At 36.7% G+C, this 27,929-nt stretch overlaps 3 protein-coding genes across 3 annotated transcripts; all 3 read left to right on the top strand.

The window, feature by feature from the left end:
* Window positions 1-1,285: 1,285 nt before the first annotated feature.
* On the top strand, window positions 1,286-11,215 carry srp72 (signal recognition particle 72). The gene is made up of 19 exons (XM_062425931.1): window positions 1,286-1,405; window positions 2,608-2,728; window positions 3,129-3,249; window positions 4,278-4,421; window positions 4,539-4,650; window positions 4,748-4,779; window positions 5,180-5,304; window positions 5,425-5,482; window positions 5,648-5,779; window positions 5,875-6,003; window positions 6,457-6,529; window positions 6,968-7,032; window positions 7,192-7,287; window positions 7,696-7,799; window positions 8,157-8,234; window positions 8,722-8,859; window positions 8,982-9,022; window positions 9,189-9,348; window positions 10,182-11,215. The coding sequence occupies exons 1-19, from the start codon at window positions 1,306-1,308 to the stop codon at window positions 10,360-10,362; spliced, it is 2,010 nt and encodes a 669-aa protein (XP_062281915.1). The 5' UTR covers window positions 1,286-1,305; the 3' UTR covers window positions 10,363-11,215.
* Window positions 11,216-12,261: 1,046 nt separating this feature from the next.
* Window positions 12,262-13,293, top strand: LOC133986382 (snRNA-activating protein complex subunit 1-like). Its single transcript, XM_062426204.1, has one exon. The coding sequence runs from the start codon at window positions 12,262-12,264 to the stop codon at window positions 13,291-13,293; it is 1,032 nt and encodes a 343-aa protein (XP_062282188.1).
* Window positions 13,294-14,610: 1,317 nt separating this feature from the next.
* Window positions 14,611-23,045, top strand: arl9 (ADP-ribosylation factor-like 9). The gene is made up of 4 exons (XM_062425502.1): window positions 14,611-14,993; window positions 18,089-18,266; window positions 19,127-19,302; window positions 21,184-23,045. The coding sequence occupies exons 1-4, from the start codon at window positions 14,742-14,744 to the stop codon at window positions 21,358-21,360; spliced, it is 783 nt and encodes a 260-aa protein (XP_062281486.1). The 5' UTR covers window positions 14,611-14,741; the 3' UTR covers window positions 21,361-23,045.
* Window positions 23,046-27,929: the final 4,884 nt, after the last annotated feature.

Here is a 27,929-nt window from a genome sequence, read left to right as displayed (position 1 = left end):
CTTCTTTAGGTACCAGTACACATTTCCCCCATTGTGGCACTAAAAGGCAAGGCAAGGCAGCTTTTTTTATATAGCGCATTTCATACCCAGGGGAAACTAAATGTGCTTTCCATAAAACAAACATTTAACAGTAAGAATTGGAAACAAAAAACATAAAAACATGCAATTTGAAAAATAAAAATAAAACCCAATAATAGTAAAAACATGGAAACATTAAAACATACAATTAAAAACAAAATCCCCCCACTAATAATAATAATAAAAAAATAAAACAAATAAAGGAATATCTTATCTTATCTTATCTTATCTTATCTTATCTTATCTTATCTTATCTTATAAATATAGAATTAATTCTTCCATCGGTTGATTTGGGGTTTAATCTTTAAATATTTACATCTATAAATAGTTTTAAGCTACTTCTGCATGAATGAGTGTGTCCAGGCCCAGTGGCGATTTTAGACCCTTTTTGAGGGTGGCACCCCTAAATTTGATCTCAGCACCCCTAAAAATAAATAAAAAATTGATTGTATTTTTCTTTTTCTAAAAATTATTTTATACAACTACAGATGGGACAAACACTTTTATGCTACAGGTTCAAATGGTTTTATTTTAACGGGTTTAATGTACTTTCGATAGTTCTGTCATTAATATATACTCTTTCCCTCAGGGTTCATTAACTAACTTGTCTGTGATTGTTTATTCTGAACCAATTTTATTAAACACTATAGCAGACTACTCAACTATGTATTAATATTTCTTGTTGTAATTTACGTTATCCAGTGAAATGAGTAATTTAGCAGCGGTTTGAATACTTGCAGGGTATTGTATGTCATATCCTCATTAGGAGCTGAGCCCCCTTAAAGGTCTGATCCTAGAATCGCCCGTGTTCGCCCCTCTCATGTATGTTAATGGAGTGGACAAAATATTAGGAATTCCCTTTCAATATAATGCACCCTAGTACACCATGACTATCTCTAATAAGCATTTTGGACAAACTCTCTGGTAAACTCATATTTATTGTAAAATATATCGAATGGCTGCGATTGTACAACTTAACAGGTGAGCCGTGAATGCATCATTCATTTGGCTGCGTCATCTCCGTCAACCGTCCAGAGAAAACTAAATATCTCCAAAATATTAACTTTTTATTAAATTTAAAAACGATATTTCAGTTTATAAGTAGTCTTCAGTTAATCTATAACAATTTATAACCTCACATTTAATTAATATTATTTTATTTTTTATGTTTGAACCGGGTGTTACGTATAGTCTACTTCCGCCGAGCTCAGCGACCATCCAGCGAAGATGGCGAGCGGTGGAGGCTCCGTGGCTTCGCTGTGGACCGAAGTGAACCGCTGTGGGCAGAATGGAGACTACACAAGAGCCCTGAAAGCTCTGACTAAAAGTAGGTGGTCATACATGTAGTCGAGGTTTCTCCTAAATGAAGCCAGAGTCTGTGTTGTTTCTCGTGGCTCACTGGGCCAGCTGTTAGCATGTGGCTAGGCTAACAGCAGCTGGTCAGCTTCTTGTCACATCTCTAAAAACACCATGTTTGCTTTGTTTTCTCAACTAATGAACATGACGGTGTCCTTTAGGGATTAGGCTATACATCCATCAGATTTCTGGATTTTTTATTTGATGAAATTAGCGTAATTTTGTCCTAAAAACATGCTGTCGTTTCTTGATTAGTGACGTGTCCCTAGCCTGTCAGCTGTGGTGGAAGTAATCAGATTACTGCAGTAAAAGTACCAATACAGCAATTACAAGTAAAAGATATGCACTATAGTAAAAGTAATATATAAGTATTATGAGTGATGTAGTTAAAGTATTAGAGCAGCATGTTACTGTTGTAGCTGCTGGAGGTGGGGCTAGTTTACACTACTTTATATACAGTTAGCTAGTTTAGTCCAGTAGGTCCCAACCTAGGGGTCGGGGCCCCTCCAAAGGGTCAGCAGATAAATGTGAGGGGTGGTGAGATGATTAATGGGAGAGGAAAGAAGAAAAAACTCATCATTTGAACATTTGTTGAAATGAAACCATAAACCAATTAAACCACCAGGAGTTTAAAGAGGATGGATGGATGGAGTTTAAAGAGAAAAATCACTATTTGGTGGAGCTGTTAACAACTCTTAAACATCTCAAATGTGAGCCCGACTACACACTGCTTTTTGTAAGATGTCAAAAGACAAAAAGGTTGGAAACCACTGGCTTCATGTTTAACAATGTGTAGTATTTTAAAAGCTTGTTATATTATCCATTGTGTCAAATTTTCATCTGAAAAGTAACTAAAGCTGACATCTGACATATAAATGAAAGTACAGTATTTCTCTCTGAAATGTAATGGAGTGAAAGTATGAAGTAGCATAACATGGAAATACTCAATCAAAGTACAAGTACCTCAAAATTGTACTTAAGTTCAGCACTTTAATAAATATACTTAGTTACTTTCCACGCTGGCTTTCAGACTGCTGCTACAAAGTCTATGAAAGTGTTTAATTGCTTTTTATCCGTCTTTTGAATGTCCCCATTTTCAGTCCACAGTATTTCAGCAGCTGGTTGAAGCCTTATGTTGCATCACTAATGAGTTTTTCTCCTCTTCTGTTGCAGTTCTTCATGAAAACAGGGACGATGTGACGGCCCTTAACTGTAAAATAGTTTGCCTTGTTCAGAATGGCAGCTTCAAAGAGGCGCTGAATGTCATGAACACCCACTCGAAATTACTCAGCGGGTAAGCTGTGTTTCACCTGTGCTCGCTTTCTTGTTATTAAAGGATAAGTTCGCAATTTTGAACACTGAAATAGGTTTTTAATCCTTATTTAGATATTAAAATGTATTTAAAAGTGTGTCTGTAGATAAGTTGACGCTTCAGCTATCTACACTACTCAAATAAAGTAGATATCCAGTAGCTCGAATTTGTAAAATGTCCCCAACGATAACTTGATCATCAAAATAGTTGCACTGTTGATCAATTAATTAACTCATTATTTTGCACTTTACTGAACTCTTTTAGTCAAACTAGATCAAAACTGTGTACATCTCCTCCAGTTCTCACGCTCTACACACTGAATGAACTAATTATTTTTCTACATGCCTCGTTGACGTTGTTTTCTTCTCCTCTTCTTCCTCAGTGAGGTTGTGTTCGAGAAGGCGTACTGCGAGTACCGACTGAACAGAGTGGAAAGTTCCCTGAAGACCATAGAAGCTGCTCCTGAGCAGACGGACAAGCTGAAGGAGCTCTACGGTCAAGTGGTGAGGCTGATTGACGAGTAACCATCCATACAGTCTGGTCACGGATTATAGTGGTGTTACGCGTCATTTTACTTGTTTAGTTAAGTTTAATTTAGTTTATTTTGGTCACATGAACTCAAAACACACAGGTACAAACAAACAAACAAAGCAAACAATCACATTTCCCTTTTCCGCGTCCTTCATCTCCACCATATCTGTTGACAAGCCAGAAGGGGGAAAAAATTAATAAATAAATAATGCAAACATTCTCCGGCTGAATACAGAAACATTTGGCTAAAACTGAGAAGCTTGCTATCTTTGCATTTTTAATGACTAATAAAAAAATAAAGAGGAGAGATGAAAAGTTCAGTGAGACTCGATAACATCAGACTTTAACAAATCTAAGGAACCAGCTTTCAGAACCCCAATCTACATATTTATACTATAATTACCATCAGTTAAGAGGCTCTTGTAGACATTAAGTGAATACAGAAACCAGCTGCACTTTTCATCTTAGACAGCTCATTAAAACTGAGAAGCTTATTGAATGACTAATGTAAAAAAGGGTTGGTGTTAAAAGCAAATGCTTTAGCCTACACCTTTTCTGTCAGAAACTTATTTATAATGGAGATGAAAGACAAGGAACAAAGATATATCATTATTTACTTCATTTATAAATGTGTATTTGACTTAAATGAACGAAATAAACTAAACTAAATTACCTTTTCATTTTTAATTGCTAATAAAAAAGAAAGAGGACAGATTATCATCAGACTAAAACAAATCTAAGTGTTTTTCTGACCAGGAGCCAGCTTTCAGAACCCCAATCTACATATTTATACTATAATTACCATCAGTTAAGAGGTTCTTGTAGACAGTACTGTAGTATTGGCCATTTATCCAATAGTTGGATTACACTACTTAGACCAAATAGCATCAGCCAAACACTACTTCCTTTGACTCTCAACAAGAAACTTTCTAATAATTGAAGCTAATGGAGTTTATTTCCTGTTCTTTAACTGACTGGGTTTATCTCTTTTTCTGTGCAGTTGTACAGACTGGAGCGGTATGATGAGTGCAGGTCTGTCTACACGGATCTGATCAGGAACTCCCAGGATGAGTATGAGGAGGAGAGGAAAACCAACCTGGCTGCTGTGGTGGCTGCGATGAGTCAGTGGGAGGAGGGGCCGCTGGTAAACATCCCTCTATGAAAATAACAGTTTGAGCTTTTGTGTTTTAGTCATTAAACTATGGCTCCTAGAGAGAAACTTGTCACTGTGTTTGATGTGTTTTTATTTTCCTCTCTGCAGGAGGATTTGGGTCTTCCTGAGTCGACATACGAGCTGTGCTACAACTCTGCCTGCGCTCTGATTGGTCAGGGACAGCTTACAGAGGCTTTGAATAAACTACGACAAGCAGAAGGTCAGTCTCTGTCTACTTTTCCTGTGAGGTGTCTTATTTATTTGTCCATTTTTGCTTTGATATTAACTGATTGTTTGTTTTTTGTTTGTTTTTTTAGAGCTTTGCAGGATTTCACTGTCAGACGATTCTGTGAGTTTTTCTACTTTTTAAAACATGTTCATGTGTGTATTTGTTTGACCAGAGGGCCAAAATTAAAATATTCAGCAAAATAAGCAGTAAGTCATCATATTCGAGAACCTGGAACTATCAAATCCCTGGCATTTCTATTCAAATATGTACATTTTCTTACAGTCAACTAAATCAATTAATCAGCTCGTCATTAGGACAAAGATGAGAATGGATGAGGAAGTAACAGTGATTTTACAAGAACAATACATTAATCGTGTAGTTCAATTATTGATGATGATGATGATGATGATAGAATAGACGAAGCAATACTCCTGCATGTCTTAATTGTCCCATATTAAGATCTCCTGGCTTTTTAACTTTTCCAGGATAATCACTGTCATTGCTGGTTTGTTTCTTGCAGGATGTATCCGAGGAGGACATCGAGTCAGAGTTAGCAGTCATCCATTCTCAGATGGCGTACGTCATGCAGCTTCAGGGTCGCACAGACGAGGCCCTGCAGCTCTACAACCAGGTCATCAAGCTCAAGTGAGTTTAACAGGAATTCTACAGTATAAACAAGTTGTATTTAGGAATATTTCAAGTATGTCAACCATTCATGTGTCAAATAGATCTTCCATAATGAGCTCTAATCTGATTTGATTTTAGGCCTTCAGATGTGGGGCTGCTCGCTGTGACCGCCAACAATATCATTACAATAAACAAGGTGAGTAGATGAGAAGCTTACATACTACAATAAATAAAAGTGATAACTCAATAAACCTCAGATTAGCTCACTTCCAACAAAACGCTGTCATTCCTAAAATCCTTTATAGTTATAATTGGAAAGTGTATCTTATGTTTTCTAAAATGTCTCTGTTTGTTCTCGCAGGACCAAAATGTGTTCGACTCGAAGAAAAAGGTGAAGCTGACGAACGCCGAAGGTGTCGAATACAAGCTGGCGAGGAAGCAGCTGCAGGCCATCGACTTCAACAAAGCTCTGCTGGCCATGTACACTAACCAGGTCTGTGACAGAGACAGCTGGAGGGAGAGTTTTCAGTATTTTAAGTGTCATTATGGGTCGTGACTTATCCATGGATCTCTTTCTGCCGTCTACAGGCTGACCAGTGCAGGAAACTGTCATCCAGTCTTCAGTCCCAGAACCCGGGTCACCCGCGACCGGTCCTGATCCAGGTCGCCCAGCTGTCCAGAGAGAAGCAGCACAGCAAGGCCATCGAGCTGCTGCAGGTAGAAACACTGACTGACTCTCATCCTGTTAAACATGAGTCAACGTTTGATGTCCTTTTAATCATTCCTGTGGACTGTCAGGCATTAAGCAAAAGTGCAACAGATTCTACAGCCATGCTAGCAGCTCTGTGAGGCTCAGAGGTGCTTTGAGCTAAATGCTTACAGTGACAATGTTAATATAGTGAAGTTAAGAAGGTATAACACAGCTAAAGAACAAAGTGCAGCTAACAAATGCGCCAAGATTCAGATTCAGATTCAGATGATCGTTTCATCCTGGTGGACTAGATTATCTGTATCATATTTAATGGCAATCCATCCAATAATTTTTGAGAAATTTCAGTCTGGACCTTAAGTGGTTGGTTCCTAAGAGCCATTGCTAAAAAAAAAAAACCCGTAAAACTCAGTTCTGTATTTTCAAAAACATGCTAATTGCTTTTATCTTTGTTTTTTCAGCAATTCTCAGATCAGCATCCAGAGAGCGCGTCAGGCATCAAACTTACAATGGCACAACTCTATTTAGTACAAGGTACAGTCATGTTTTCACATAAATATTATGGTTTGTTATGGTTTCATGTATCCACAAAAACACCTGCAAATTCATCTTTTTTTCTTTTTTTTTTTTTTACCTGTTTCTTGGCTCAGGAAATCTGACATGTTTGATTTTAAAGCTTCATAGACCAAAAAATCTCAACTACTGTTTTTCCCTTTCTAAAAACCTTTTTCACATCATCATCAGATTGTTTAAGAATCAAGAGATGTTACTTCTAATTGTACAGTCTGACATTTTTGTACAAAACTATCGCTTAGACTGATTTGTTCCTCAGCAACAAGCTTTGATTTTGGATGGTTTTGTTGTAATAAGTTAAGTTGTATTATGGGCACAACGTCTTCTTTTGTTTTATGATAATCTGAGTTTTTTTTTGTGCAAACTTTTAATCACAATGAACTTGATTTTGGTCGTCAGGTCACGTAACAAAAGCTTGTGACGTCCTGAAGTCCATCGAAGAGTTCAAGTACAAATCGGGGATGGTAAGTCTGAAATGATCATAATAATATAACCCTTACTGTCTCTTTTAGTGATGAATGGTTGGTTATTTCTTTAGTGCTAATTTACTTCTCTGTTATCTGTGTAAAATCAACTGTCACCTTTTACACCATCACACCTAAACTGTGTTACTTTCTCTGCAGATTTCTGCTCTGGTAACGATGTACTCCCACGAAGAAGACATCGACAGCGCCATCGACATTTTCAAACAAGCTATTGAACACTACCAGTCTGAACAGGTTTGTGTCTCGTGTTTTTCACCTCAGAGCAGATGTGTGAAGCTGGATATCAGCGATAATGAAGTGGCATTATCTCTTTATTTAGAGCAACTGAAACAATACACCAGATTACACACATATAAATATATCTTCTATTAATGCCTCTAATTTAATTTAATTTAATTATTTTTATCAATTTGGGACCCATAGACATGCTATTATGGGGAAATAACACAGCAGTGGATTCTTAACAGAGAGATTATAAAACAAAGATGGAGAATATTTAGAAATGAATCCTGTAGAGCGTAGTTAAATATGTGCATACATCAATCATCTAACACGAGCCAACATATGCACACATTTCTGCTACCTGATCATGTTTCATTGATTAACGGCTTTTTTTTCTTCTTCCTCCTCTTCCTCCTCCAGCCTGGATCTGCTGCACACTTGGCTCTTGTACGAGAAGCTGCCAATTTCAAATTGAAGTATGGACGGAAAAAAGAAGCCATTACTGACTTGGAGCAGCTTTGGAAGTGAGTTACAGCCGTCTGCTTCAACATGTGTGAATTATTTCAGGGGGGGGGAGAAAAAACACGTGTTCTCCATAGAGGTTGAATTTCACAGATGTTGCTGCTGCTTTTTGTTCAGTCAGGTAGCCAGCATGATGTCAGCTAGCTTAAATATTTATCAAGACTTATAGCAGCTTGATGAACAACATTACAAAGTGTTAACAGAACAGAAAATTACAAGAGGAGAAAAAGAAACTTGAGGCAAAGCATTTATTCATTTACATATTTAAACTGTATTTTTGTTAGTGTGTATGTGTGCAAATGGTCAGTTTCTACTTTTACATCAATGACAGTGATTTTATTTATTTTTTCTTACAACAGGCAAAACACCAACGACATCCACACACTGGCACAACTCATCTCAGCGTATTCTCTGGTGGACACGGACAAAGCCAAATCGTATCCTTACACCTAATGTGAAATGTTTGAATTGGAAAACACTAGAAAGGAGTATTTTATGAATAGATCAATCAGTGCAGTGTTTCAGTCATTTTTAAAGCTCTGATTATAGCTTCTCGGATGTGAGGATTTGTTACTTTGTTACTTAGTTACTTACTACTCTCTTTGATATATAATTATCTTAAAGCTTTAAAGTGATAAAACAAGGGATATGAAGATGACACCAATCCATTTTCCCCTTTTCTTAAATAATATTATTATTAATTAATATATTAACCTTATTTCTTACATGCAATAAACTCTTATAATAACAACATGGCATTCCTTACAATAATAATGCATAATGCTCATAAAAGATGAGCAGGGTTAGGTCACTTTGATATCTTAAGACGTGTGATTGTGCAAAACAAGTACATTTTAAATGCCAATGTAGAAATTGTAATGCACATGTATTAAACAGTATAAATTCCTGAGCGTTCCTCTCCAGCCTCAGCAAGCACCTACCATCCCCAGACAAGATGGCTTTCAACGTAGACGTGGACGAGCTTGAGAACTCCCACGGAGCCACATACGTCAGGAAAAAGGCTGCAAAGGTCCCAGGAGAAAACCTTCCCAAAGAACAAGGGTAAACCTCAGAGAACGTGTTAATTCAAATCCAGTTTGTTGTTTTTTCACTGAAGAGAAACCAGGTTAAACTTTCACCTCATTCATGCCTGTGTCTGTTTTTTTGTTTTTGTTTGTTTACAGCCAAGGTGATCTCAAAATGAAGAAGAAGAAGAAAAAGAAAGGTATGCTATTATTTTACCTGTGAATCAAATACTGAGATATCGTCCACTTGTTGGGAAGAAAATGGCATTCACCGTCACGAAATGTTATCAGGAATGAAGTAAAAACAAGTTCTGAGTGTCTTGAAGTCTTTATTCATAGTGATTCCCCCTGATTGTCTTTTCTTAGGCAAATTACCCAAGAACTGCGACCTCGGGGCGACCCCTGACCTCGAGAGGTGGATGCCTATGAGAGAGCGTACCTACTACAGAGGCAAGAAGAAGGGAAAGAAGAAGGAGCAAATAGGAAAAGGAACACAGGGAGCTACGGCGGGAGCTTCAGCCGAGCTGTGAGTAAACTCCCATGTGTTTGTCACCTGCGAGGAAAAACTGTCTGGGTGTAATTTCCTCTGTTGTTGAAACGGAGTAATTAACTGGCAGAAAACAAACCTGCCAGACTGTCCTTCTGTTTCTCTGCCAGTGAATCCTCAGTGGAGATCTGCAGCTGCTGTGCTGCAGAAACAACTCGTGTGTTGTTTTAGCCAAAATGAAAATCAGTCTCACCTAAAGGAGAGAATTACTGTCAGACTTCCTTCAACTCAACCTTCAGCTTATTAATTAAAGTAAAAAATAATCAGCAGTTGAAACTATAATGAAACTAATCAGTAGTTGCAGTCCTAAATGCCTTCAAATTGAGCTCCATTTAAAAAAATGTGGTGATGACATGATTGGTTAAATTACAAGAAAAAAGACAAAAAGCGTTTGTTAGTTCCAGTTTCTGCAGTTTTGGAGATAATTTGCTTTGTATATGTTTAAAAATGTAAATAAAATAAGTAAAAATAAACAATTAAGTAAAGAAGTAAAATAAAAGATGAAGTTTAATAGAAGCTGGACTCCCTTTAAGGTTTTAGATTATTAGTCAGACAAATCAAGCTACTTAAATTGAATTAAAAATGTAAGTTATTGTGAGGGACATTTGTTTGAAATTTTATGAACTTAATGATAATAAAAACATTCAAATACAAATTTAATTTCACAATTAAAAGTAAAAACCTCACTTTAGCACATTTCAACTTGTATTAGAGTTAAATTATTCATTTCAGGTGTGAAATTTTCCCAAAATTAACAAATGTCCCAGAGAACGAACCCATTCTGATTTATTTTGTCTTTGTCTCTGTTCCAGTGACGCCAGTAAGACAGCCAGTAGCCCCCCTACCTCCCCCAGACCAGGGTCTGCAGCCGGCACGTCCACAGCCGCCCCGAGCAACGTCGTCCCCCCACGACAGCAGAAACCTGCCGCCTCGGGGGCCACGCGCAAGAAGGCACCACAGAAGAAGAAGAAGGGAGGCAAAGGAGGCTGGTAGTCCAGAGAGGAAGAGAACGAGACATCACCGAGAAAATCATACGCTTCTCAGTTTCTGCTCTTCTACACTTTTTTTTCTTTTTAAGAGTACAGAAGAGAAAATGAAATGGTCCAAAATCTCAGCAGGATGGTCTTTTTTTTTTTTTCTTTCTTTCTTTTTTTAAAGGGTAGTTCAACTGAAATTAACTTTGTCGTTGCTTTGCAGAAAACAGATGTGTCCTGAAGTGTTTCTGTTTTACTTTTTTGTGGAGTCGTGGCCTTTTTTTTAAAGGTCATCTTGAAAAAAAAGAACAAAAAGAAAAGCTTTGCTAAATGTTTTCATTAAAAAGCTCCAATGAAAGGAAGAATGTTTGTTTTCTGTGCTGCCTCCCGGTGTTCTCGGGTTTATGTTATATTTGCCAAATGTGTATTTTTAAAAATGCATTTTGCAAATTTACATCCAGTGAAATGTTATAAAAGATTTTTTGGATGAGTCAAGTTTCCTGGCGCCAAACCATTTTAACGAAGCCGCTTCTTTTCATTGAATAATTAAGAAGTTGAACTTATCGTCATTTTTAAGGGTTGCCCTCATCTTGATACTGTTCATTTATTTCTGTGTAAATCATGTTTAAGGACCTTCAGGATATTTTAGGAACACATTTGTTACATTTTGCAAGGTAACGTGAAGTTCAGTTGTGTCAGAACTGTCCACAAATATTTCTTTTGGTTGAAAGTCCATGATGTCGTACTCTTGAGTGCATCATGTGTCTTTAATTGCAATGATGCAATGTTAAATTATATGTATTTTTGAACCCCTGTGTTGGTCTAAATTCAAGTAGAAGAACTTGAAGTGTTAATAAAATCTTGACACACGACTCTTATGTTTGTTACAGTGTTTGATTCTTAATTTAAACGTTTCTGTGGAGAAGAGAGAATAATTATGTTTAGATTACACTTTAGTATAAAAACCCTTCAAACACTTCACTGCAGCTGCTCCATTTTACCATTTCAGAGTCTGTGAAGAAAATGAAAAGACATGGATTATTTTGGCATGAATCTTGCCAAGTGCAGGCACTATTTAAGTTTTTTGTGTTTTCTTTTAAACAAAACTTTATGAAGAAGCTTATAGCAATTATAATTCTGTAAAAGCAACAAAAAAATGTAATTAGGAATTTGTCATACAAGCTAAATGAAAGCATGAACTAATAACTGATAATGGAAAAAACTGCTGTTGCACATATTATTTTTGACAAGGATGTTACTTTTTAATCAATAAGAGGGGAAAAAAACTTCTAAATGAGCCACATTTTGCTTAAAAGCCACATTTTCATCTAATGTCTCTGGCCAAATGTTTTTTTTAAAAAGCAACTAGAAATTTTAATATCCTATAAAATTCATGGTACACAACATACTACAAAGCAATTACTCATCACAATACACTAACATGACAATACACAATAAAACAGGTCTATAAAACAACACAAATAGACAAACTGCAACTAAATCTAACATGGCCAAGTATCATAATTATAATTTACAACAATTCATTCTAAGTAAGCATAATATTTTGTTATGCAAGAACTAATGTTAGTCAGACATTATGCTGTTCTTCATAATTTGTTATAGCGTGAATTATGAGCTATAGTATACATATAGTTTCTAGATTAGCAATAAACAGTGTTAAATTCATGTCATGTCCTGTTTTTAGTTCATTATGTGCAGCATATAGGATTTATGATGAGTCAGACAAAAAAAATATAGTTCAAAGTGTTGATTGGTTATTTGTCGTGATTGAGCCCGCCCATGTAATTTGCCAAAAGCATCCTCACCTGCTGCGATTCTGTCCAGAGCTCCCTCAGACTTCTAACAAGCAAGTTAAGAGTGATCATCTTGAAATTTGAAGGTCTGTTTTGTGGACAGGATGCCTTGTTTACCACCTATTTACTCAGATGTCTTCTTTCAGCCTCTGACAGAAGATGTGGAGGAACTCCTGGCTCGCTTCCAGCAATCTGACTCTGTGAGATATGAGGAGTTTACGGCTATCTGGAGGCAGATGGGCTTCTCGGACGTCTTCAGAGGCATCACCAACACGAGCGAAATGAGGAGATTTTGCAGAGTAGCGATGACCACGGCTGTGAAGTACTTCATGCCACCGTACAGCTACCAGATTCGAGTGGGAGGCTTGTATTTGATTTTTGGTTTTTACAACACTCAACTGGCTATACCACCTGTGACGATGATACTGGCTCTCAAGGACTGGGGTGAAGTGCAGAAGTTTTTCACAGACTCTGTGGACTTTGGGCACCAGGATGTGGTTTACATATATCAGAAACTTGTTTCAAGCAAGGCCATAAGCTACACCGCAATGCCATTTATCCTCACCTTCCAGAAGCAGAGGAAACCGAAGCAGGAGCCTGTGTGTGCAGAGTTTATCGAAAGGAGCACAGTGGTGCAGGACTTCCTCTCTGAGGAGATCCTGGAGGAGCTGGCCAACCTCCAGAGCCAATATGAGAAGATGAAGGAGACCACCGAGGGGGTCGGCTGCCAGATCACCATGACGCAACAAAACTTTGCAGGCCAAGTGAGAGACTGCATGTCAGAGTTCGTCACTTGGCAGCAGAAGACTTTCTCACAAGATAACAAGGATGATGATGATGAGGATGATGATGAGGAGAGGTCAGCTGAGGTTGAGTCCAGCAGCAGAGCCAGACTCCTGTCCTCCATCAAGAAGAAGAGCTATGGCAACTTCCAGGAGGCGTCCAAATCCAGGAGGCACAGGCAGGGCGTGACGGTGGACTCCTCCAGTTCAGGACCAGAGCAGGTTGGAGAGACGGCCACTCAGGTTGGGGGGCGCAAGAGACCACCTTCACTGAGGGCTCGGACCTGGGAGAGCCTCGGGAAGATTCAGGAGGAGAGTAAAGTCCGGCTTTGGCTCCTGACCGCACCCGAGTAGGATAGCGTGCCGACGAAGAGGAACAACCAGGGGGCTCCCACCAAGCCATGATGGGAGGGAGGAAGAGGCACTCCAAGAAACTGATGAGTGTTCACTTATGTGTCTGTTCAGTTGTTGTATTCATTTTTAATTTGTTAATAAATGTATTAAATGTCTCTTATCCATTTTTTCACTAAGGCTGCCTTTAAAAGACTGGACCTCCTTGTCTTTCATCAGGCTACTACTAATATTACTAATTATAATAATGATGATAATGAACTTTTCAAAATCCAGGTTACAAATTGGTTCACAAAACATCAAAATACACAAATCATAAAATAATTGCATTACAATAGAGAACAAAAACAATTTAATCAGTAAAAAAACATTTCAGTGTAGGAAAAAAGCAAGAATAGACAAACCTTGTTTAAAGGAGATTTTAAAAAAGCAGTCCAGGGAAGATTAAAACTCAAATGAAATCAGTAAAGGCTCTCTAATAAATGAATAAATGAACTAGCTTTACCAAAGATTTAAATAGATCAATCTGCACAGAAACGAACAACCTAAACCTGTGTGAATCAAATAATATCCCATCAATTCAGTCCAAATCTGTAAAGTAGGGGCCACTAGGGGTCACTTTCAACACTGTTCTGTTTTTTATTTTCATTCATTCATTATTTATATATATATTTCTTAGTGAATCAGTCTGGCATTATGTTCATTCATGTACTTAATAAGAAAAAATAAATAAGGACATAAATATATAACATATTTTCATTCATGATTTATATAATATATTTTTTATTATTTCTTTATTTTTATTTGATTTAATTTCATAATGTTAGTGAACCCCTCTGGCAACATCTTCATTCCTGTACTCAATAAAGACAAAATAAGTAAATAAATAAATAAATACATAAACATAAACCTGCTTTTTAAAAATAGATTAGTTTACTCAACTCAACTCAACTCAACTCAACTTTATTTATAAAGCACTTTTTTTTTTTAAACATCTGAAACAAGGTGCTGTACACAAATAAATAAAACAACACAGGAACATAAAACAATTAACAAGAAATAAATACTAAAATAATTGTTTATTGTTTTTAAAACTAATCAAAAACAATAAAACAATAACTAAAAACAAACCATAAAACACTAAAACAGGAGCAGCATTTAAATTTATTTAATAAAAAGATTATTTTAATGAGTAATTTAAGGGGTAATTTATTGAGTAATGGCGCCCTCTGGTGGTCAGACTGAACACCACATAAACACAAACCCGCCCGGAAACATCGCAGTGAGAAGTTCCTGCTGAGCTTCCTGTCTGCTTGTTAATCCACTTGTTGAAGAGGAGAGAAGGAGGACAAGCAGTAGGGTTTAATAACTAACTTAAACCTGTCACTAAAACTCGGATAATGGCAGAAACCTTTAGGTAAAAAAAAAAAGAAGCCTAATTTAGTTGCAGGATGACAGATGAGATGAGCAGCATGTCTGCGCTGAAGGAAGCTGGCGTCTTTGTTGCCTCCGTCGTTCTTGCGGGCGGAGTTGCGTATGTTATCTGGAAGTTGGCGTCCTCCTCCGGGAAGCAGAATAAGGAGAGGAAGGAGAAGAAGAAAGAGGTTAAAAGTTGCAAAAAGGAAAGAGGCGTAAAGGAGGAAGAGGGGGAGAAGGCTGTGGAGGAGCCTGTTGTTGCAGCTGCTGCACAGAAAGCAACAGAGGTAAAAACATGAACTACACATCAACACACTTGCATGGAAACTGTTGATATGTGTGGTATAATGTTGTATAATAAACCTCTATATAGGGTAGATTATTCTGACTTGTTTACCTTATTTACATATGAATCCAACACATTATATCAACACTTGGTTTGGCAACAATGGTTTCAGAATTTGTAGGTTTTGTAATGTGGGACACTATTTTTTAGGCTTAGAAATACTTTGATTTATGCAAAGCAGCCTCATCTGAAATGTGCATACCCATATTTGGTCATTTAATTTAGTAGGCCGACAGTTTTTAAGGTTAAAAAACTAGTAGGCTGTAGGTACACGTGTAATTTTTAAACAATACAATTCACACAGTACACTGGCTAGTTATATTTAAAATAATTGAATAGAAAAAGAGATTAATGTACTGAAGCTTAGTTGTCCCATATTACCCTAATCCACTTTATCTCAAATGCAATGAAATCAGACACCAATCTCTAACATTAAACTCACTAATCTTGTATGTAAAGGCTTGTACACTCCTTTATTTTCTTGCAGGCAGTGTGTATGTAAGGTGACATATCTACAAGCAGTCTGTTCTTTTACTTGCAATACCTTTTATTTAAGAGATATAGACACATGTTGCTCCTTAGATCGTCATCAGGTAAAGCCGAGGAATAAAAACCAGCTCAGGTGAGGCCAGTCAGGGATCAGGTTAGGTCATCAGTCGCACATCATGGTGATAAAATTAACCCTTACATACTATTCAGGGTTAAATTTGACCCATTTTTCTACATTCAAGAGCTTTAAAAACAACCTATACATATTTGTGCTAGGTGGACTTTGACTTATATGTTTATGTTTATAACAAAAAACGTCACAAATCAGCATTCAAACATGGTGCTGTGTACTTTATATTCTATCAGATGTTCTCCTGGAGCATAAAATATTGATTGTAAATGTCTTTTTTCCATAAATAAATAGAATAAACTCTTCATTAAGGATTAATCAAACATTTATTAATGACTGACGGGGAATTTTATGGATATAAATTAGTGCAGAGACTAATGATGAGTCAGCATATGAACAGTATGTAAGAGTTAGAGGATAAACAGGTACAGGTCTGAATGCTTGACTCCTACAATGAGGGGCTCTGTTATGCATTATGCTGCCATGGTTTGAGTCACTGCAAATATATAGAAATGAGTTTCTTTATCCTGTAACTACATATTTCTTTCCTGATGGTAGTGGTCTCTTCTAGGATGATAATGCCCCCATCCAAAAAGCACGAGTGGTCACTGAATGGTTTAAAAATGATGTGAATCACATGTTTTGGCCTCCACTGTCATCACATCTCACCCCAATTTAACACCTGTGGGAGATTTTGGAAGAATGGTGTTTGGTGTTCCAGTAGCGTTCGGAGATTTGTACGATTGATGCCAAGGTGCACTTAAAGCTGATCTGGGAACACGTGTTGGCTTACGAAGACATTACATGTGGGGGTTTTCCTTTAGTTTGTCACCTGTCTGTATTTAACCTGTTATGAGGCACAACACACATTTAAAGATGGACATTCAACAATCTGTAATGGACAGCAACCACATCAGTTTACACTTAATAATGGGCTATAATTAAAGTTAAAATCATCTCTTCCATAATAATAATAAACATAGCACAAAAAGTAAGGAAATTTGTGTTTGGTGGAGTATTTCTTTGTTGTAACAATGCTTCTTGGCAATAAATCTTATAGCGTTGGAAAGCCTGTTTATTTCCCTTTTAAATGGTTTCACATTTATAAGGAACGTGCATATGTGAGATGAGTAGCAGAGCAAATATGTGGATTGCGCCCATGAAAAATGTGTCAAATTTTCTCTGCCAATGCCAGCCTGTCACTTCCTCCTCATGCTGGTCACCTGACTGATCACACTCTGCTGTGCGATGGCATCCCATTCTTCAACCAGCATTTGTCGCAAGTCAGCCAACGTGGTTGTGTTATGTGTTAGTCACTCTGGCACAAACAGCATGCCCCAAACTGATCCCACAAGTGTTCAATGGGGTTGAGGTCAGGATTGCTGGCAGGCAGTTCCATCATCTCCACTCCCAAATTCTGGAGGTAGTCTCTGATAACCCCCCCCCCCCCCCCCCCCCCCCCCCCCCTGTTGTCATCTTGGAGGACAGAGTTCGGTCCCAGACTGTGGAGATATGGGATTGCCACTGGTTGCAGATTCTCATCTCCATATCTCTCTTTGCATTGAAATTGCCTCCAATGATGACAAGCCTTGTTTTTCCAGTGAGGGAGACGCCGCCCCAAACCATCACACTGCCTCCACCGAAGAAGGCAGACAAGATTTGACTAATATTTCATGGGCGCAACCCACATACTCAAGCTCTGCTGCTCATCCTACAAATGCACGTTCCTTACAAATGTGGCTCCTTTTAAAAGGAAAATAAACAGGCTTTCCATCAGTATAAGATTTATTGCCAAGAAGCATTGTTACAACAAAGAAATACTCCACCAAACACACATTTCCTTACTTTTTGTGCTATGTTTACAGGCTAATGGTAAATATAAGGAGAACTACATCATGATTTTTACTGTTTAGGCTGTAACCATTTAAATAGCCACATTAAGTCATATAATAAGAGATCTGTAGCAGCGTATGGACTGAAAACATCATGGTGGACTCTCTTTCCTCTGTTTGCAGCCTTAGTTGAATTAATATTGTTAATTTATGTTTGTTTTAAGTCTTTATTCATTGTTGTCAGATAAACAGTCCAAAAGCCAAAGATATTAAAGTTACAGTGATCTAATAAAGGGGGGAAAAACAGCACATGATGACATTTGAGAGGCTGGAAGAAGAAAAATGATTGTGCTGATAATTGGCATAAACAATTAATTGATTATTATGATTATTGCTGATAACATTTCTGTCAATCAACTAATCAATGAACCATTTGTTTCAGCTCTACAGAGTACAAAACTTTTCTATTCAATACTTTTAGATATTGCTTATATTAATAGTTATTTAGTCAAAGGTTTTGTGCTGTGCTTCATGTTGAGGCAGCCCTTATCTAATGTGTTCTGGTCCGTGTGTCTCGTGCTGCAGTCCAGACCTGCGGGGTCGGCTGGGACCCAGGTTCTGGTTCTGGGTCTGAATGGAGCCGGTAAAACCAGCCTGCTGCACTGTTTCTCCACCGGCTGTCTGGACGAGGACATGGAGCCGACGCAGGGCTTCAACGCCGTCTCCATCAACAGAGAGGACATGCACATCGAGTTCCTGGAGAGTGAGTTCAATGATTTCACTCTTTTATTTAACATGTGACAAAATATTTACAACCAGTTCAGTGACGTTGGAGTTAAATGATATATTCAGTTTATTAATCATTAGAGCCCGACCAATATATATCGGCCTGTCACAGACATATTGGTGTCAGTGTTTATTTCATCAGATATGTGCCGATTTTTTTAAAATAAAGTTTAATATATATATATATACACATAATAAATTCCCAGTGAAGTTTACTTTTTAAGAGCACTGATGTCGTTTTATAAAAAAATATGTTTATTCTTAAACTGTTAAATATCCATGGCCTTCATTAAATATCTTTTTTCACAAGTGTTTGATAACCACATTTAAAAAGAGATGTCTTTATGTACATATCCTGTATATATGAGATTATCAGCCGATTTATGGATATTATAATTTTCTGACTCCCTATTATCGGTTCTAGGTTCAGTCTGCCTCTATTAGTCATCCAAGACAAAGGAAAGCAGAAAATCTCTGTACAAGAAAGCTTGAACCAGATAAACGACTCAGAAACTATTAATACATTATTATAATAGTTGTTGATTAAGGTTTTTTGTCAATTAACAAAAAGATTAACTACATATCCCATAAACCTTTATTCATGTTGTTCAGTGGATCTCTTGCTGTAAAGTTATCCAGCAGATTTTCGGCAAACTTCATCAGATTTACTCATTGTTACTCACCATTTATTGACAGTAAACATACTTTGTTATTATGTCACAAACTACTGATTCATTGTAGAGTCAAATAATCAGGATTTTTAATGCAATTTTAAAAGCTTTATAATCTAGAAACAATTACAGCTGGAAATCCGTAAAAACTGTTTCTGTCTGTTAGTTGGAGGTAAAGAGGAGCTGCGGCCGTACTGGCAGAGATACATGTCCAAAGCTCTCCTGCTCGTGTTCGTGGTGGACTCCTCCAACCCGGAGCTCTTCCCTGTCGCTAAGCAGCATTTACATGAGCTGCTGGCGTCACATCCCAGCCTGCCTTTAATGGTTCTGGCCAACAAACAGGTGAGCATGACAGCAGAAACACTCCAGACTGTTCTCAACAAAAGCCTGAAGGAGCTTCTGGTCCTCCAGTTTATAATTAGAGACTTTACAATTAAAGCTCAGATGGGATTTTGTTGTTCAATTCAGAATTTTGTATCACTTCAAAACTGATTAACAAGTACTGTTCACCTCACAGTTATTACAAGGAGTTTCTCTTTTTACTACAAAACAAGAAAAGTACAGTACAGTTGCATACAAACTGAACACATAATGTCATTTATTTAGTATAATTTAATGTTATTTGTAGTAAAAGCAGCTCTAATATTTCAGTTATGATCATTAAAAAAGGATCCTGAGTTGTTAATGATGTGATTAATGATACTTGCACACAGTTGATTAAAACTCACCTTAAAGTCCTGCAGTAATATACATAATACAGAGCTGTGTAAAGGTTTTAACTTATATTGTATTTTTGCACAATTTGTCCTGCTACAAAGGGTTCTCAAAATCAATTATTTGTATTTTATGTAATCCAGTTTAGTCCTACAAATAAATACACATATTTGGTATGAAGGTGTGTGTACATCTCTTGTCTTCAAAACTTAAATGTGTCTTAAATGTCTTTTTTTTGCTCAGATCGTATTGTTACAAGTTTTAAAAACACAAATTACATTCAACGTTGGGTTTTTTTAATCCAATCTTTTAATCCAAGGATCCAAAAGCTGATAATCATGTAAGTCTCTCAGTGGAGCTCTGAGGTATCTGCAGGTCTTAAAGTATCAACAAGCGTTTAATTCAGTTTCCCCCCCAAATAAATACACTTTAAGAAGGTATTAAAAAGTATTTTAATGTACAAAGGTCTCTCAAAGGCTTTTCTTGTCTGCCATAAAGTAACATTAGTAATAACTTTTTTGTACCTTGTTGTTGGCTGTCAGGAGACATTGAGACATTATACATCTACATATAAAGCTATATCAACAATCTATAAATATGTAAACTACAAGTGACACTGGTACGACTGTGCTGCGATCTATAGGAACTCATCTTTGAAATGAAAAAAACAACAACAAACAAACCTGAAATTAACTTAAATGTCTATTTTGTAATCGGCTGTAAGTTTCCCCATGTGGGACTAATAAAGGAATATCTTATATTATCTTACCTTATCTTATCTTATCTTATCTTATCTTATCTTATCTTATCTTATATTATCTTATATTATCTTATCTTATCTTATCTTACCTTATCTTATCTTATCTTATCTTATCTTATCTCATCTTATCTTATATTATCTTATACAACCATCAATTTTCTGCCACATATCTTGGTCCAGCTCATGTGGACTGATTACAGCTGGAAAATACTGACAAAAATGTCACAAATTCACGTATTTTATTGTACTTATTGGTTTTACGTATGACTGTGAAAATGGTATTTAATAAGATAAGATAAGATATAATATAAGACATTCCTTTATTAGTCCCACATGGGGAAATTTACAATGTTGCAGCAGCAGGTGGACAGTAAACAATAGAAGAGCATCAATAAGAAAGAATAAAGAACAATAAATAATAAGTACACAAGCAATAAAAACAAACTTATATTCAATTTAATGATCACTGTAGAAAATCCTGGAATTTAGTTTGTTTTAAGGTTTCAAATTCAGACAACTGAGCAGCTTCTTTACAGTCTAAGTTTCATTTGAAGGATAAAAGAAAAATGAAGCTTTATTTACATTATGGGAAAATACAAAGAGGTTAGTTTCATTTAAGTTTTCAGAAGCAAAAGATAAACTCCTGTCAAAGTGTCCATGGCCTGATTTTTGGGTGAAATTATAAGATGATAAATTGTTTTAAGGTTCATTTCCACCCATGTGTCCTCGTGTTTGTCTCGTGTTTCCAGGATCTTCCAGGAGCTTGTGGCATCACGGACCTCCACGACTCCCTGTCCCTGTCCGAGGTCGGAGACCGCAGGTTGTTCCTCATCGGCACACACGTGAAGAAGGGAGAGGCGGAGCTGAGCTCAGGAGTTCAGGACGCTCGGGACATGATCCTCCAGACGGCTTCTGACGGCAAATAAAACCATCGGCCTCACGTTAAATATTCAGCCTGGTGGTGTTTCTCACTTAAATCCTGCATGTTAGATAACATTTAATAACATTTAATTCATTTGGCTCGTTGCACTATTCCCCCTTTTACTCTGTTTTCACTACAGCAGTCCGGCTGAACATTTAAAACTACTGTTTTTCTCTCTCTAATATTTAACAGACGGGATTATAAAACTACTTCTCTGAACTTTAAACTGTAAAATATCATCGACTCTAAGCTCCTGTTTCTCCATCATGTGACAGTACAGGCTTCTTTACGTTTGATCTTCTCTTAGAAACTCATTTTTATTTAAATCTGTGGCCTTCAGGACGTTCTAACCAAATTTTAATGCTCACTTTTAACTTCACCAAAGATTTTTTTTTGTGTCCCGGCTGCAGGGGACGAGTCAAAATGTACTTTACAGTAAAAGTAACTGATGTCTGTTGCTATGTTACTGCTCCTAATATCATGTAGCGCTGCAGATGATGATAAACAAGAAACTTTAGGAGCGGATAAGGTCGGAGCTGCCTACAAGCTGTCAGATGGTACAAAAATCACTGTAGATTTACTTCAGGCTGCAGAGTTAACATCATAGAAATTCATATTTTCTGAGTTTAACTGTCTTGTGACATTGGAAGCACAAATATTTACGTAAAAGCATCGTTTTATAGTACAGACACCTCAAGATAAACACTCAACAATCTGTACTTAGCAAGATTTTAATGAGAAAATGTAAATTCGAGTTTAAACTGATGCTCTCATACCAGCTTAATAAACATCTGTTAGATTTTAAACTGTTCTTATTTTATCTCTGCTCGCAGGAAGTTACCACTTAAAACGTCAAAAAGCAAAATCTTAAAGACATTTCTGTGCTGCGTTCAGGTTACAGATGGTACGTTACACAGTTCATGAGCATTTAAATGTGTCATTTTCTTTTCCAAACAGTGACCTCTTTCTGCCATTTGGGGCCGCCAACATGCAAACTTGGAGAGTGCAGCTTTAATAAAAAAGAAACTAGCAGGCACCTGTTGACAAGCAAGAAGCACAAATGAATTATAACAGTAAGCTGAAACTACTTAAGGTCTATTGAGATGAGTTTATTGAGATGGACACAGTGGTGAAGCTGAAAGTGGTTTACTAGAATAATCATTTGGGGGTTTTTTTGTACTTAAATCATTGATGAGACACTTAGTTACTAAACCTGAACACTACTTTCTTGCTTCAGGACCGTTACCGTTGGTTACAGCTTAAAAAACATTATAACGTTCATGAGTTCATTGTTACATGTTTTATCTTTATCTTATTAAAAGGTTACTGAGTTTATCTTTAAAGGGAATATAACCCACATGTGTATTAGTTTAATGAGTGACGTCACCATGCAGAGACTGTGCTGCTGTTACTTTTGTCTTAATACAGTTCGATTTGGTGAAATCTGTTTAATACTTCTTTCTGCACTGTGGTGATGAAGCTGAACTACACATTGTCAAGATGTACAAAGGTGAAATTGTACCGTTTTTTGGAGGAATGTAAAAGATTTCAGACTGCATATTTTTCTTTAAATTTTATCCCAAAAAATTCGTACAGTAGTTTTATTTCAACACCAAAACATATCCGACATACAGTGTTGTGTGAACAGATTGTGCACGGATTGTTATACAGGTTTTTTTTCACATTTAAATAAAGTGTTTTCAGTATATTTATTGTTTTGTTTTCATTTTAATAAGATTTTAACTCTCAAATACTGCTCATATCCTGCACCCTCGTAGTCTGTTCTGGGTGAATTTTTTTGACCTGGTCTAAGAATCACCTCTAATAAAAAGTGTCTATACCAAATTTTGAACCACAGATCTGTTTAGAAAGGATCAAAAGTCGATCTGACTGATCAATACATGTGATTAAACCTTGATTAATGTTTCAGAGAGCAGAGAGAGTGTATTACTTAGGTTTTACACCACTCATTTTGGGAGAAAAAACTGCTACTATCACACAATATCATGTCCTATTTTACCTAAGATATGAAATATAACAATAGCAATGATGACTTAAATGTATTTTATTGATAGTGAAAATGACAAGAACTTTATGGAACCGTGGGGTTTATTGTATAACCATTAGAGCCATCAGTCTTCATTGCTACATCATAAAAAGAAATCCTCATAACTACTATCTTATTAAAACTATGAACTATTCATTTAACAAAAAGCCATGTCAATAGATACGGGTCACCTTTACAAAAGTATAACATTTTACAATATTTTCATTTTTATATATTTTAGGGCACTTTAGGAAGAGTTGTCAAATTTCAGAGTAAAGGGACAACATGTGGGTTGTTTTTAAAGCTGTCAAATGTCAAAATGGGTTGACACAAACAGTATGTAATGGTTAAACTGGTGACCTTCCTCAAACAGGACAGTTTCTTTATCCATCAGGACTCCATGCAGCGCCACATTTACAGGAATATCACTAATAATAACATCTTATCTGAGAGTGCAGACTTGACCCCTCACGCGAGGAAAAAAAAAAGCCTCGTCCTAACCAAACTCCTGACATTTACTCTGTCGTCACCATCAGAGCACATTTATATTTGGAATCTGATCTCCATAAATACAGCAGCAGCAGCAGCAGCAGCAGCCGCCCTCAAGCCGCTGACCTCAACGTATCACTTTCCCTCTAAAACATCCTGCAATCGGAAGTCTTGAGACAGCAAGATGGATGGAGTGACCACACACTGACTCCAGTTTCAAGTCCGAGTCCTCAGGTGTTGGGAGTAGGTTGCTAAGGACTCCCTGGTCCATGGCAACAGCAGGAGATTAGTTTGACACCATCAACGGGGGCGGGCGAGCCGACACATCCAGCTCACTGCTGCAAGTTGAGATGTTGACTGGAAAACAAGGTAAATGTGAGAATTGTCATGTGCAACAGAGTCTTTTAATCATTTATAGTGTAATATTTTCAGTTTCATGTCTTTTTCTTGTTTATTCTTGCAGGGATTCAGCCCAGATTTGGTCCATCAAACAGGTAAAGTCATGTCATTTTTATATATATATATATATATATATTTGTTTTTCAGATGCAACCACTGTCAAGCATTTAAGTCATATTATATGTGTTTATTCATTTTTTACTAGTGTATTATTGCTGTAGTGTGCATGTACTTTAATATAGTACTGTATATTCTATTTATTATACATATATTAATAGATTAAAGTACATGTTTACATACACAGTGTTAGATATAGCTTAGTTATTGTTAGATGCTTCATAAAAGTATAAGATCATAGTTTAGTTAAAGTTTAAATCTGATATAACGTGTTGGAGACTTATATATCAAATATCATCAGCTGGCTTTCCATCTGTTTTTCTTTCTTCTGTAGGTTATGTAAGTGACTTGTAAGTAAGCCCATGTAGGCGGAGCACTTTTTGAGTGTATGACAGACAAATAGTGTTGTAATACTAGATTTCAGTATTTCCTCTTCTTTCTTTTGCACACACATATTTGCACAGTTCCCAACCAGGGATACTTGTGTTGTACCACAGTGAGTACTTAAACAGTTTTTATCAGGTATGTAGAAAGCTAAACCAACTAAACCAAAATGCCTGAATAGAAACTGTGATTTTATTAAATATATATCATCAAATTTGTGTTAAAGAGGAAAAATGAACTGTCTAACAGGATCACAGATTGGTGTGATCACTGCCATGTTACAACTGGGTGAAAACTAGTTAAGGGAGACGTTGAGATAGCTGAAAGTAATACATACATGGTTGAAAGAGATAGATAAAAGTTATGGATGAATGAATATATTCAGAAAATGACAGGTGGTGATAAAGCTCGTCTGATAGAGTTGAGACAGTATGCAACGTCAAACTGTATAAAATCAGCTCTGTATTTGCCCTTTACTGCGGTGCAAGTGTTGATATTCACTTACATTATTTTTGTAGACTTCCTTGAGGGTTTGCTGTGGAATAAAGACAAAATTGTTTTTTTTAAAAGCCTCAAAATCTAAGCTAAGAAAAAGTAAAAATGTATCTTGGCTGCATCGCTGCAAAATGAAAAACCACAGTAATGAAAATGGACGACATACAGATGAATTTTGACAGTGTGCAGTGTCTCTGATTAGTGGCCACGATGAGGTTTAAAGTTTGAAAACCAGATTTTTTCCCCCCCTGAAGAATAATATTAGATTTTTCAGAAAGTCAGAAACCCTGGACTGAGAGATCAGATGTTCTCTGGCCACAAAGTCCAATAAATAAACCTAAATAAACACACATATTTAATCCTGATTTGTGTTTTCTGTGAATGTTTGTGTCTTTTTGGCAGAATCTTGGAGCTATCGCAGCATAAATCCTCAAAAACAGTTTGGGCCACGACTCCTTGGTGAGTATCTTTTAACTAAAATGTAATTTTTCTTACATCACTATAAACAAACAACTTATTTTTTGTAATACCACAATAAATATAACGTACCAGAAGCTACAAACGGCCTGTGTTCATTTATAGTCAGTAAATATGTTTCAGCAACTTCTTATCCAGCTGTTATTATGAGATTGCATGTTTGCTCATTGATCGAGTGTGAAAAGGCTTCCCAAGAATCCAGGAGCCTTTGTGGTCAGTGTTTCCTTCCTTTAGGGTAATTTCTCTAAATTGGATAATTAAAGGCAGATGTTTGGCACGCTCTGAACGTTTGGCTAAACAGGAAAAACAATGGAAAAATGAAACAGAGGTCAATTTTGAATGAAACTATCAATCTTTCATTTTATTGTAATTGCCCACTTATAAGAAAATATTTATTCTGCTTCTATGCTAACTTTTTCGCCCCTCGTTAGCTCCTTTATTTGAAACTTTTTCATCCTGTTTTTTTGTATTATTGACCAGTGAGAAGCTGAGATGGGGCAACCGGGAGCCAATATGGCCCGTGTCCGCTTCAGCGCTCAGAGCCGTTCCAAGTGCAAGAATCCAATACCTGGCCACACACAAAAGAGACTTCTCAGCAAGGGAGGACCACTGGAGGTAACTGTAGCCCGTCTGCACCCAGAACATTATTGATGACTCTATCAAAAAGGCATGAGAGAGGAGAAAGAGAGAGAGAGAGAGAAAGAGAGAGAGATAAAGAGCTGTTTGTGTTGATGCTGCAGAGCGCCGTATACAAGCTTTTTATGTTGTTGCTGCATCAACATATCAATATATTAATGGAGAAGTTTGCAGAACTGAAGCGTAATGACTTTTGAAGCCTTTCCCATCTGATGCCCTTTTGGTACAGACTTGATTTAGGAAATGCAAACTTAAATAAAGTGATGTGTGGGATTGATGCCAGCTGCATCCTGAGCAGAGAGGTAGAGGATCCCCCGAGAGCTGTCAGGCTCAATTAGTTCTAGAAATGATAAGATGTGATGGTAGTTATCAGCTCTCCAAGGCTTTTATATGTATTGATATTGTCTGTTGTTGTCTCTCTCCTCCTCCTCAGCTGTCAGATTTAAAGCACAGGAACATGACAGTTTAATTCAATCAAGACGCCCCCACACAGGAAGTGCAGCTCCCAGAACTAATAATGCTTAAATGTAATTGAAGATGACGGCAATCATCAATTGAGTCATGAATTTAGATTTTTATTAATGTATTTGAAGGTCTATTATATCTGATAGTTAGACTGCTGCTCCACATCACTCTGCAGTCAAGACGTCTTGTCCTGTTTGTCCTTTTTTTATCTGATTATCTGGAATAAATATATTGTACAAAAACACTGTCTGGCCTTTAAACACAAAATCTAATCTTTAAACACAAAATCAGATATCACAATATCACACCTCAGGATCAGGATCGGGGCAGATGGTGCTTTAATTTAATGAGCCTGCAGCTGCTGGTCAGCTTCAATTAATCTACTGATTATTTTTCTGATTAATCTGCAGATTATTTTCTTGATTAATATGTCAATCTTTTGTTTTTTCAACATGTTAGTGGAGAAAAACAGCTGTCGAAATGTTACGTCTTCATTGTGTGTTTGTTTTAATCGTGCAAAACCTAAAGATGATCAATTTGTAGTGAAATAAAATACAGAGATGAGAAAATGCTCATATATGAAGAGTTAGAACCAAAGAATATATGATGATTTAGCTTGAAAAAGTATTGAGTATTTGTTGTGTAATTGATTGACTTATAGTTTTGGATCAAATTTCACATTTGCTTTTTTTTACCTTGGCATGGATAATATTAAAAAAGTTAGTTTCGTGGTTCTGATAGATCATAAAATTCAGTCATGAACTGTTTGTTTCATTTAGCTGAGACAGTCGGGTGAATTATGGGAACTGTAGGCCAAAAAAAGACTGATTAATGTTATGTGGTGAAATTCTTGTGTTGAAGCAATTAGACTTTTAATCAATAAGTATGTTGACAGAAAGTTAATGAAGGAAAAGGTTGTCCATATTTTATAATACTGTGAATTGATCGTCACCTTGTGGTTTGCATTTTCTGACATTTTATTAACTGAACACAAAATCACTTAACTGGAAAAAAAAAATAGATTGATTAATATAATATATGATATAAAAACATAATTGGTTGCA

Source organism: Scomber scombrus, chromosome 9 (genome assembly GCF_963691925.1).
Source record: "Scomber scombrus chromosome 9, fScoSco1.1, whole genome shotgun sequence".
NCBI classification, from domain to species: Eukaryota; Metazoa; Chordata; class Actinopteri; order Scombriformes; family Scombridae; genus Scomber; species Scomber scombrus.
Note: the sequence above shows the minus strand (reverse complement) of the source record. Positions and strands in the feature narration are given on the sequence as shown.